General features: G+C 36.9%; 1 protein-coding gene across 1 annotated transcript in view; it reads left to right on the forward strand.

The window, feature by feature from the left end:
* Positions 1-14,118, forward strand: part of LOC122801213 (5-hydroxytryptamine receptor 3C-like) — a 288,751-nt gene that overhangs the window by 90,430 nt on the left and 184,203 nt on the right. The window contains exon 4 of the mRNA XM_044070766.1: positions 3,198-3,307. Within this exon, the coding sequence (XP_043926701.1) occupies positions 3,198-3,307 (110 nt within the window). The remainder of the gene's footprint in view (positions 1-3,197; positions 3,308-14,118) is intronic.

Genomic DNA, 14,118 nt, shown 5'->3' on the forward strand with positions numbered 1-14,118 from the left:
TTTAAAGTTCATCTTGGTCTTCTGTTTGTAAACAAAAAAAAAGAAAGAAAAAAAAGTCATTAAAAGTTCATACAATCATATACAAGTATTATATAACAAATACAAAACATTTTGATATAAGGTATCTATTAATAACACCAAAATTAGAGCTAGGTATATTACATAACAGTTCTAGTCTTATGGAACCTTTTACTAATGAAGCAATATTATGTGATCTCAGTGTATTTAAATCCAGATTAGGTAGCTAGGCAGACTGCAGAAGTCATTGCTTCCCTTTTACCCTGAATATTACTGCCCCCACTTGTACTTGCTTGGGTTGCTTTGGATGTATTTTCCATTAATAGAAAACTTCATGTTAAAACTGAACATGTATATTTTTCATCATGTCTTAACATTGCATACACTATTAATGTGTCACAATTACTTCTTAAGTACATTCATTTTTTTTTTAAATTTTGTATATATTCCAAAATGGTCAGCGTAGTGCCTGCCATACTTATATAAGGTTCATAAGTAATTACAAGGCTATCTGCCCTTGTGGGCCATTTTAAGCCTAGCCAATTTCCCCCAAATGTGAGAATCAAACCCTCTCTAAGGTAATGACCTAAACCATTATGTCAAATCCCAACATCCTGATTATGTTTTTCTGTCTTCTTGCCCCCTTCCCAGAATGTAGTGTTGGACCCTATAACACAGCCGAGATGTAACAAATAAAGTTTCTCCCTTCCATTTATTTGTGATGACAGTGTACTGAGTCACTGTCTTCTTTGGTGTTCTATTAAAGCAGTGCTTGTCCTTTTTTTCTGAATTCCTCAGATATATGCCCACTATAAACTGATAAAAGCCTTTTATGATCTATTTTCTTTTTTATCAATATAAAAGAGGTTAAAATGCAAGGTTTTGTGAATTGCTCAAAGCTGTAGTCCTTAACAAAATTCTGGACCATCCGTCTTCCACACTGCTGCTAAGTGTCAAAGATGCCAGTTCTTTTCATTCTTTGGTGACTCTGACATGGCTCAAAGCATCACTTTACTGGCCAAAAATGAAAGCTTTTACCAATTCGCTTACATAGTTTGACAGTGTAACTATTTTTATAATCATTCAAAACACAAAATAACAACTGAAATGGAAATATTTTGTAGAGTTACTCAACAAAGCAATCTTTATAGCACCAAACTGACCTCTGGCAGGACACAGTCTCAGAATATTAAATGGTGAGGAGTGACAATCAATGAAAATTACAGCATATATAGGGTGAGACAAAATCCTTTCTGAAACAATGTGTCATTTGAATGGGGAAATGATGGAATCTTCATGTAGTGCATGGAATGCCATAGTCAATACGCTAGAAAATTATACTCAATCCCTCAAAATGAAAAACAACACTATTTGGAAACAACCCCCAAAAACTGCCAAAACACCCAGCTTCCTTGATATTAAAGGTATTAACAATACCACCATAGAAACTACCACATCCTTCATATACCTTGGCATTTGGCTAGACCAATCTCTTAACTTTCAACTACACATTCAAAACACAGACAAAAAGACCAACACATTACCGTTCTGGGCAAACAAGCTCTCACCTCTTCTGTCCAAGCCAGCCGAAACTGCCATAGGCAAAGGAATCCTCATATCTCAACTCAAATATGGATTACCCATAGTAGTTGCAGCCTCAGAGAGAAATGCCTCCACCTTGCAAACCATCTCCAATAAAATCTCATTACTAACTCCCCCATTAAAGAGTACCATTGCCTAACTCTTGTCAAAGCCAAATGGCTCCCAATACATTCAAAAGTCAACTTTCTACTAAGAACACTAATTCACAGACTTCTTTCTCCTGAGACATTCCCCCCCACTTATAAACTGTTCACTAAACCCCCCTCCCCACATACAAACTCAGGGTATTCCTCAATCTCAATCCACCCTACTGACTCCAAAAACTAAACTTTATTGCCCTGACCATGCATTCTCTATCCTAGCACCATTCCTCTCTGAATCAGAAACATCCAAAAGTACTCAGATTCAGACAACAGTTAAAGGGACACATCTTCAACGAAACAAAATGCAGCTGCACTCACACAGGTCACATTACATGAACCCTGCAGCCCTTTCACATCACTTTATCCCTGTTTTAGCCTTCCTTACCTCATCCTGTCATCCCCTCCCTGACTGCCTCTCATTCATCCTACCTTCTCCCACTTCTTCTCCTTTCTACTCCTCTTCCCTCTGCATGCTTCTCTCACCGTTTCTCTGTCTCCCCCCCCCCATGGTATCTATTACTCAAACTATTCATACTCACCTCTTCTAATACCTTCATACTTCTCTATATACTGATACGTTCCTATCCCTGTAGCATAAGCCATCTCATTCATTATGGTTACATTTTATCCAAAAATCTCTGTTAAAAATGACTTCATTATCCATTCATGTTTTGACATTGTAAACTACTTCTTGAACTAAATTGCATCTGTAAATATGTATGTTTTTAGCATATCTTTGAATCTGTAAAAATGTTTTGTGATCTTTGCCTGTAAAAGGTCTACTGAGATATATGTATGTATATATACATGCAAATGTATAGATAATACTGGGATAAGATTAATTACATTTGAAGAAGGAGTTTTACTTTGAGGATGCTTGTAAATGTGCACCTATTTATCTCTCTCTGTTTCTACATTTATATAAATAAAAAGAGAGCGACAGATATCTATATAACTGTATATAGATACATAGGATACTGTAAACAGTTTAAAACTTTATTTGTATAATTAAATAAGATTTGTCACCTGTGTATTTTTGTAATGCTTTTATGTTCCATATAACTCCTATGATCTGCAGTGGAGCTATGTCTGAAATTGACCCATTATGGATGAGTACTTTTCTCAGATTAACAAACTTTAAATAAATGAATAGATACTCTAAAGCTTAAAAAGACTTGTGGCTTAGATTAATGTGTTAGCTGCACTGATTTGATGAACATATGAATCTCCTCTTATTCTGCTCATTTATAAATACAGTAAATAGAATTTTGGCGGAATTGTGATAATTATAAATTACATAATCTGGTGCAATTTATGTTGTTTTGTAGGAAATGGAATTTCATTTTTAACCACTAAGTCAGTTGCATTTTATTATACACTTTAGTTGCACTGTGGCATTAAATATTAATCACTGACTTTAAACTCTTTTCACAGTACTGGGAAAATGAATTTATAGGATGGGACCCAAATGAGTGTGGTGGAATAAGTCAAATTTCAGTGTCTACTGAGAATATCTGGTTACCAGACATTTTGATCAACGAGTTGTAAGTAATCATAGTAACAGAATAGTTCATTGTAATGAAAACAAATAACTGCCATTTCTGAGAAAATAAAAACAGCTTTGATGATACCAAGTGCACATAAGTCTGTAATCAATAACTGATCACTGCCATTGCACATAAGTCTGTAATCAATAACTGATCACTGTCAGTGCACACAAGTCTATAATCAATAACTGATCACTGTCAGTGCACACAAGTCTGTAATCAATAACTGATCACTGTCAGTGCACACAAGTCTGTAATCAATAACTGATCACTGTCAGTGCACACAAGTCTGTAATCAATAACTGATCACTGTCAGTACTTTGCTACAACCTACAAGCACTGCTGTCTTTTACTATTTCTTAGAATCCCAGAAAAGACATGGTTACAACTGATTTCATGTTTTTGTGCAGATTTGTACTTATGGCGAATACAAGACTTTAGGTGAAAAACTTATGAAACCTATTTGCTCAGATTTTATTTGATGAAATAAAAACAGAACAAAGTAACAATCAGGACACCAGTGAACCTGAAAAGTAAGATGCACTCAAAGCTCAGACGTTGTGCTTGATGTTTTCTTCTATTTGACTGCTATGTGGAAAATTGCTCTGAAATACAATAATCTATTAATGCTCAGTGTAGTGATATTTAAATACAAAGAGGTCTGAGTTTGGTGCAAGAACAAAGGAATACGTGCAGAACATTAATGACTATGTTTCATATTTTAAGATTATTTATAAGTTCAGAAGTTTAATTTATGATTAAGTATACAAGATGACACAAACATTTTCCTAATGCTTCATTCTGGCTTAATTTTTTGTAGTCAGTGTAGTATTATATTATTGCTATCCATAAAAAAGACTGTATCTATCTGTATAGTGCTGCACTCAGCCACGTATACCCTGCAAATATCTTTGTATCACACCCATGAGAACCTTGGCTACTGACATGGCTCAGAGGGAGGCATTCATTTGCAATAAAAACTTCAACTGTCAAAGCAGGCAGGCATGCTGTTTTGGACCATGTACATTGTGCATGTCAGTTATGGTCTGAACTGTATTACGAGCAGAAATTACTTTGCACCAGTTTAATAAACAACAGCCTGTTGGCTTCATGGTGCAGAGGTATAGTATATCCATGGAGATCTAGGGATGATTAGCGGTCCTCAGTCCTGAGCTGTCAGTTGGGGAATAGGAGAGAAGCAACATTCTGTCAGCTCACTTGTCAAGGGTGGAAAGAAGGCTTCTTTGGTTAGAGCTGTGGCTCTTTTAATCAGTGAAAACCTGGAGAGAGGTGCAACACTGGCCATATTAACACTGTGAGGTATGCTGACAGATCTCCTTGACATGCTATGTTTGCATCACTGCTCACTGAGTGTGCAGGTCAGGGCTAGGGGTAAGGAATATAAAAATAAATACTTTCCTTGGCAGAAGGGATACATGTTGACTCATCAGGATGGTAATATTTTTGACAAAGGATGTGAATTCCAATGTCCAAATGCTGAAAATATCACACACAGGGAAGAACAAATAGAATTTGGCAATATAGTAATGCAAAGAAAGTGCATGTGCATTGAAAGGAAACCCGAAAGGAAGAGAGATATGTGGAAGTCAGGGCTGGAGTGGGCAAAGGAAGCAATAATAGTGAAATGACCAAAAAAAAAAAACAGGCACCAGGAATGAAATAAAGTAAATGAAAAAGTGGTAGAGGACAAGACAGTTTCAGAAAGAAGGAAACCAGACAGGGCAACTGGAGGGCAGTTTAACAGTTATGCAAAGCAAGTGCAACAGGAGAGAGGAAGGCATATAATAGCTGAACTGAAATGGGAAATGAAAAAGTGAACCCATGAAACAATAAAACCTGAGACAAGTAAAATGAGCATGTAAAAAAACCTCTGGGGTGAACTTGGAAACACTGTAAATATCTTTGCTATTCAAGAAACCAAATGTAAAGATGGCAGTATAAGTCAGAATAAGAGAAAATTCAACAATAGCACTTACCTTAGTGATTCTGCAGTCACGTAAATTACCTGACCCATTTTAATTTTGTGACAAATTTTATTTTAGATAAACAGTACTTATTACCTCATCCCTACACTACACATTATCTCAACCAATATGGCTACCATTACAGAAATTACAACTTATGGTATGTGACCACCCCATGAAGTCCAACTATGTGTAATCAACACAATTTTTCACAACATGCATCAGATACTCTTCTCTGTGTCTTGAAAGATGCTGTGTTGGTGTCCCAAGCAGTCCAGTAACAATCTACTCATGAACACTGTCTATTCTGTTTTGATCACCCTGCAATACCTGGGTATGGAGATCCGTATTTCTATTCCCTAGCAGGCAATCTACCCATCAATTTCATCCTACAATGGCATTCTGGCTTCTGGGCAATCCACTATCGCAGGGGTCTGACATACTCCAAACTCCAAGTAGATATACAGGGGGAAGGCTCAATGTGCATGAAAATCATGTTGCAAAAGAATGCAGATGGCTAGGAATAAAGTTATCCTTAATGCACTGTATTAGAGGTGTAGTAATGTCTGAGAAGGTGGCCTTCAGCTCATTGAAAGTAGATGGCACATCATCCAGCTTAAGGAAATGAGTAATTTAACCTGCATATGACATGTGGTATCTGTGCCATGCATGGATGATGGCTTGTGCTGCTGCACCTGTCACCATGTACACTCTGAGCAAAATCAAAGTGGCAGCCTTTGGATATAATGTGGGGAACTTGGTCTGAGCACTTTTAATAGCAGCAGCTTCAAAGTCTGACATGATGAACTGAATGCAGCAGACAACGCCAAGGCATCTGTTGCTTGTAGCAGTATAGTCAACATTTTGTTAAAAATTGTATGTGACATTAGCACATAGACTAGAGGCACTGTCTTACTGGACTCATGGCAAGGTATGAGGGCATAAATGCTGTACAGCTGATGCATTATTTTCCCTCTTGGCAAGTAGATACCATCAGTAAATCATTGAAAAGGTGTACTTACATCTCTCAAATTGGCCTCAGTGGTCAACAGCAGTACCTCCATACCAGGTTGTCTGATACTATGGCATCTGTGTACAAAGGTTTCAGAATTCAATGCTCACTGGCTTGGAAGAACTCATGCAGGGAACTTATCTTTTGGAGAGGTCTGCCACAGCTTGATCACCACAGTATTTGTATTCCTTGCAGTACTGCCCTGCGTGGAAGTAGGTGTGCTAATATGCTTGGGTTTCTTCAACCAATTAATGTCTCCTTCCACTGTTAAATGAACTGAAAATGTGCAGTTTTCATTCTTAGGGCTATTCAAGTAGGTGGCAACCTCTTCACCATTCATTTTCTTTATGCTGATGTTTTACTCTTCGATTTCATGGGATTTCATCTGATGACATGCACCTGGAAGAAGTATGATACTATACTGTGAAAGCACACTCTTCTCTCTAACCCCAGATGTATCAGAGTAGGTCTGCAGGATTACGTGGGCTACAGATAACTGGAGAATGCAAAGGGGCATCAATAGAAGGTGATGGAGGTATAAAAATAATATTGTGCAACTTCAAAGGCTCTTCATATACTAGTTTTCCCCTACAGGACATTCCACGTTTGTAGATATAATTAAATGCCTTATATGTAGTTTAATATCTGTATAATAATTACCTCATATAGTTTACACTCATGGCATACTGCAACAGATTTTTGAAATCTATAGTATTGCACTATGCCTAGATGAACACAGACTTTTTACTGAAAAAAATTTGCTTTGCATCTAAAAGATACCCACATTGTCATTTGTATATCAGAGAACAGGACATTACCCTTTAAGGTTTTAAACACACACTCTGATTTTCCCAAAATGTAGTTTATTTAATGATCACATAGTGGTGAGAAAGAAGTTACTATTACATGGATTAAACTGGCATATTTTTTTCTAATGAGCAGCAATTAGTTTCCCGGATTATAGATGCTTGATAAATCAAATTCATGTGATCACATGCTTCATTAAGATGATCTTCCATAACTCCAAAATACTTAATCAATGGCTTCTGTAGTAAAACAAACAATTGAAAAAAAATTAGCATGTCATCTTTGCTGAGCATAGAAAAAACATCTCCAAGGAGCAGGACTAAATAAAATGATTGAGCATAGCTCTCAGACAAAGACAAATCTCAACAGAATCAAGGACAAATCCAGGAATAATCAGGAACAATCAGGGACACTTTTAAAATATAAGTACTATTAACCTGAGACATTCACAGAATAAGAGCCAGTGAATGAATATACATATAATAGCACACATTCATCTAATCTCTTCACTTCTTTATGCCTCACCCATTTTTACTAATCTATCTAAAAATAATCTTAGCAAATTGGAAATGTCTTACAATAACATTGCCAGATTTGCTACAGGCAACCCATTTAGAACCCACCATTGCATTAATTTAAAGTGGCTGGGATGGCTTGAACTACAAAATTTGATTAAATTCCATCAACTATCTATAGTCCACAACACTTTTTACAAACCTTCCAAAACTCCTATTCTATCCACACTCATCACTCCCTATAAAAACCTGAAATCCTTAAGGTCTTCTCAGAGACTTCTAGTACATACCACTAAACCAAACAACAAGGCTGGTGACTCCCTGTTTTCTAATATTGTTGGAAAAGCCTGGAATCTCCTCCCCAGTGAACTCTCCTCACTTCCCTCAGTATCATGCTTCAAAAACAAATTGAAAGTGTTCCTCAGAACACAGTAGTTATGTCCCTGTACTAAGCCTGACTAGTTATGTATCTCTTAATGCTTTGCTCTTCCTACCCCTTCTACTCATTAACTGTAATTTCTTCCTTTTTAACCATAATAGTATCTCCCTCTAGAACATCTTGATTGTACTAGCATGCTATGTTATGCCTGTATTCTGCACTGCTGAATTTACTGTGATAACCTGTAATATGCATTGTAAATATAATTTTTGTTTAATGTTTCCTTATTTGTTATCTTGTTAATTTCATTGTTCTATCTTGGAGTTTATCTCTCCGGACCTCTACTGAAAATGGACATGTATCCAGTTAGACTAGCCCGGTCAACAAATGTAAAATAAAAATAAATAAATAAATAAATAAAAAATAATGCCCATTAAAGATATCTTGAATGTATATAATTCTGACACTAATGTCAACACTGGAAAAAGAATACATCTCTGCAGAATGGATGGAGCGTAGCTAGACAAGGTGGTATATCAAAAGTCTGGTGTAATTTCAAGTTGTAGTGGATGTTATTTTTTGTTTGTTTTTACAAAAGAACTAAGATGAGGGTGGCACACTGATGTAGTGATTATCGCTGTCTGCTCCCTCATCGATCTTGGTTTTCTGGTTCACTTCCTCACTGGTGAGTTTTCTGTGTGGAGTTGACATATTCTTATAGCCATATGATGTTTTATCTGGGGCTATGGTTTCCTCCCACATCCCCAAAGATATGTATTTATTTGATATGGTGGTAAACCAAACAACACCTAAGTTAGTTTGCAGTGTGCATTTTTCCTGAGATGGAATGGCATCCACCCAGGGCTGTTACTTGCCCAGTGCTTGTTGGTCGATGGAATATGTTTCATCTCCCCATAATCTTAAATTGGCTAAAGTGGATACAGAAAAGCAGGATAGTTGCATGTGTGTACATCTGTACGTATGGAAATAAAGAAAGCAAATGAGACAGTCATATAAACATTAAGCTGGGGGGAGGTAGGTTATTTACAAAAGTTATAAAGTATTACTGGAAATTTTCGGTGTTGGGGTATAGGCTGCCTAGCAAAAATTATGTTCTGAATTCAGAAAAAAAGGCAACTTTCTGACATAAAGAAAGGTGTGCCAGTACAAAGTGTCTAACAGGCTAAGTGTTTTACAGTTTTCCAAGCCAATAAACACTTTTTGTCTTGGACTTTTTTCTTCAACCAGTACTGCATCAGTGCTTGACAATGACGGCAAGATTCAGCTTTCAAACTTCACTTTGCCTGCTGGTTTGGTGAATTTCTTGACATCCGTGTCTTGAACACATAATACTTTGGTTATGATCAGAGACAAGACCAGAATCATCGATATTATGACTCTGGACAGGTAGTTAGTGAGAATGTTTTCAGTACTAACTACAGCTTTACAGCCTTCAAACTGAATAAAGTCCAGGTGAGCCCAGCACAAATGGGGTAGGTTAAGCATGAGAAACAACATATATAAAGAATAAAAAAGAACAGTATAGAAGAGAGAATGGTTTTACATTTCTTTGGAAAAGTGCCAGAAATCATGAATTTGAACTATCAAGTACTGAAAACATGGAATTTTCTTGAAATTTGCCATTTTAGACTGGAATACTTATTGGCCAAAACTTGTGTTTTGTCTCATATATATTGCTTATAAATTTGTCAGTCTGTTTTATTGTGTTTTCTACCCAGATTCTATTTTAATTTTGCATAGCTAGAGAGATAGGCACTAACATTATAATGCAATCATGGTAGTGATGAGAAATTAGACTTATAAATAATGGGTATAATGCCTGGATTTAATTTTATGATAAGGAAAATGGACTAAATCAGTGTGCTTGATAACATGCATGCCCCTGAAGGAAATCAGAGTGCACAGAACGTTACAAAGACTTAGAGGTAGTTGAGAAAATTCAACAAAGTTCACAAGGGTTGAATGGTTAATGAAACAGATATGGGATAAAAAGGGAAGCTACTATGTGAAGATGAATTTGAATGGACATCATGGATCGTTGCATTGAGAGTCTGTGTGTGAGGCAGCAAGTCAAGGTCTGTATGTAGGAACAATGCATACAATCACATCACAACATTGTTGCCAACCCCCTGTTTAGTAGGCCACCTGTGATGCTCATGATGTCATGATGTCCATCAGTGGTCCTCTTGTACCCTCCCTGCACAGTAGGAGAGCTGGCTATTGGACCCTTCACCCTCACCCAGCTGACCTTACAAAGGACCCTAAGCCTGTTTTTGAACTTAGGCTGATGGTTGGGCAGACAGATGGTCTGTCTCTGTGCCACTGGGACAGACCTTCATCACATTACCTGTTTTAGCTAAAAGGAAGGATTAATTTATTTAGGCATAATGCTTGGTGCAGGTTGTGCTTACAAATGGTAAACTATTCTCTAGGCCTAAGTATTAAGCCATTTAGTTTTCCATACGTATCTTAACAAAATAATGAAGTGATGTTATAGGTAGCAGCTTTGTAATTCAAGGCATGTAGGTGAAAATTCCAGAACAGCAGAACCGAATATGAAAATGGAGACTTAATACACTAAGTCCAAGATAGCTGTGTCTCAATGCTTCGTATTGAAATATTTGGACTAGTAACATCAGGTGCTGACACATGGAAAGAAAAGATCAAAAAATCCACAAGAAGAGCAAGTCTCAAACATCTCTCCTGTCTTTTAAACTACTTTTTTGCAGGGGGCAAGCCTCCCTGCAACCCCCAATGTTGGGGCAAGTCCCACACACACAGCATGAGCTTATAAATACCAATTCTGGAATTGCTATACCACAGAATTAAGGTAATATTCTGAGAAATGGCAATCTCAAACTTGATATATGTAAGTCCATTCTTTTCAGCTATTCAGTCTCCATGTTATGAGAGATGCTCTCAGATTATTCACTTTTCTACATGGCAGGGGAATCTCAAAATGAGTATAAATAAGTAGCAGGAGTATAGGTGTGCACCTCCCTCATTTCGGGGTGTAAAGGGCTTGCCCTGTAAAAATAATTTTAAATGAGAAGATTAATTGCTGCCATTTGCTGTTCTCCTTTACTTTCTCTGTTTGGTTTACGTACTGCCACATAGCTGTGTAAGCAATTACACTTGAATAAAGGCTTTCAAAGCTGACAATCAGCACTATCAAACAGAATTCTAATTTCTAGCCACAGAACACTTTTATAATGAACCACTAATGAAACTCTGCATATGAATGAAACTTACCATATCACTGAACTGTCCAGAATTGGTCTGCTCTTCAAAAAATATGGTTTTCTGACAAATCATCGAGGAATATAGTCAGTAAATAATGCTAATGCTAACGCAAAACCTGTTATTCTAGCAACGTATCAAGTTTAAAAGAGCAATAATTAAAATCTGTCTCTGATTTTGGGCCTTTGTCCTACTGGTAATTTTGACTTTGTCCAGATTTCCTATGCCAAGAGGTTGAAAGGCACGATTGAGTTATACATATTTCAAAATAGGGGGTATCCGGAGTCTCTTATTGATTCAGTATGTGACCAAGTTATTTCTAAGAGAGAAAACAGTTATTATAGTCCTTTATTAAACTATTCAACACCAAATGGTACCTTAACTGTTATTGCCAGCAATGCCCTTGAGGATGTGACCTCTTCACCCATGCTTTTAATAAAGTTTAATGATATGGGACTATCATACCTCTCAACTGTCCAGATTTTCACAGAATGTCCAGATTTTTGGCTCATATTTTTGGTCTGTTTCTCATAAAATTTGTGGTTTTCTTTCAAATCACTGGGATGATCTGAGATTTGAAGTTACTAAATAATGACATACATTTGAGTTTCAAAATTTAAATCCTTCAGAAAACGTATACTAAAACAAACCCTGTTATTCTAGCACCTTTCTAAGTTTATAAGAGCAATATTTAAAATATGTCCCCCCTTTATACAGGGCTTTGTCCAGATTTCTTGCACTAAGAGGTTGAGAGGTATGGGGACTATCCTGTTCATTTATCACTACTTAGAATATTGATAATAAATTAATAGGCAATATTATTCATAAAAATTGTCAGTTTATTATAACAGAGAAGGACATTGGTGAAAAATTGGGTGCTCATCCCAAAATTACTTATAAGAGAGGCAAAAGTTTTAAAGACATTTCTGATAATATACTTATGAAACCCAAGTTGCTTAATGGAAAGATGGCTAGCTGCAAATGATGTAACAGTGTAAATATATTTTGAACTTTAACTGCCTCCAAGTCAGGAATCAGTGCATCAAAATTTCTGGGAAATATTCCTTTCATACGTTGGACATATTGCCATATGCCATTCATGCTCTGCATTTTATATAGGAAAAAACAAATGATAATTAAAGCAACAGATATATGAGCACTCATATGAGATTTCTAAGGTAAAATTAACAAATGCATTTTATAAGCATATTTCATTTTACAAAGATCACGGTTTTAAATTTGCAGTCTTGGAACAAATTATTCCAACGCCTAGAGGTGGTCCTTGGAATATTTTAATTGAACAATGAGAGCTCTGGTGGCAAATTTATTTTAATTCTTCTGTGCCACCAGGGTTAAATGATATTATTTCAATATCTAGTCTTCTGAAAATGAAGGCTTATGACAGAGTTTTTAGTCATTTCACTTGATATCTATTAATTTTGAGTTTAGAATATGCAATTGGTTTTTACCATAGCATCTTGTTTTTTTTTTGGTGCTGGTGTTCAGACTTGGTTCATTTTTAAATGTGGAATATTATTTAAAAAAATAGGGGGCTATTTACTGTATACCATGTTGCTGAATGTATCATATGACCTTTTAGTATTTAAGATGATCACATGGTGTTTTTAAACATCTGAAGAAGGCTGGATGATTACTGGATGAAAGTGCTTATATTGCATTTTATTTTGGTTTATTTTTGCATAAATAAAGTCATTGGTTTTATTTAGCTTATGGCTATATTTCCTCTATGGTTCCTGGCATTTTAGTTTTTCAGTTTCCGACCTTTCTGGTTGTTCATATTTCAACATGCCATTTTATTTCCTGGATTTAGGTTCATAGGTAGGTACTAGGCTATCGGCCCAAGGGCCTAAGTAGCCTAGCCAACAAGGTTCCCTGGCTTATGCTACCCAAGAAAGTTAATTTCCTGTGCCCCTGTTGAGCAGAGCCACAGAAGTGATCCTGGGGTGTATTTCCTATTTCCCATCCACTCATCAAGAGTTTTCTTGAAGAGTGCTAATGAGGAACATTGTTTGACATAGATGGGTAGCTTGTTCCAGAGTATAGGAAGTCTCTGGGACAGGAATCTATCCTCCAGCATGTCCTGTTTATTGTGGTGACAAGGTTTAGGTCCCTAGAGCATGTAGCTCAGAGGGACCGGGATTTCTTTAGATGTAGCATGTCCAACAGCTCTGGGTTTAACATAGCTTTATATGTTAGGCAGAGATCTCCTTGGAGTAGGCGATATGCTACAGAGTAAAGCTGGAGTTTTTTGAGACGGTCAATGTAGGGGATTTGTTTGAGGCCAGTAATTCTTTGTGAGGTACTTCTGTGGCCTTTCCAGCTGCTGTAGATGTCTTGTGAGGTACATTCCAAAAGGGGCGTTGTACTCTATGATGGGTCTAATGAGTGCCGAGTAAAGGGGAACAATGACCTCTTTTTTCCTGACTACTGTGGTGAAGTGATTATCAAAGGAGAGACTACTGTCCACATGGGTCCAAAGGTCTCTTATCACACATTCAGCATTAAGTAGACTGCTGTTTATGTGGTAGTTCATGGGTACAGAGTTTTTACCAAAGGCGATGACAATGCACTTTTTGGAATTGAGCTTGAGGTCATGCCTCTGACACCAGGCATCTGTCTCAGTGAGGCTCTTCTGTAGGATGTCCACATCATTTGGGGACTTGACTATGGCTCCTAGTTTGCAGTCATGTGTGAACTTCATTAGCCAGAGGCCTTCTGTGTCAGCCTGTACTTCAGAGAAGTAGATACCAAACAGGAGAGGTCCAAGGACTGAGCCTTGTGGTTCTCCACTTGTCACTGGTTTGAAGTCAGATTTGGAGTCTGCAACT

The sequence above is a fragment of the Protopterus annectens genome, chromosome 4.part1 (assembly GCF_019279795.1).
Source record: "Protopterus annectens isolate FY-2018-M chromosome 4.part1, PAN1.0, whole genome shotgun sequence".
Classification (NCBI taxonomy): Eukaryota; Metazoa; Chordata; order Ceratodontiformes; family Protopteridae; genus Protopterus; species Protopterus annectens.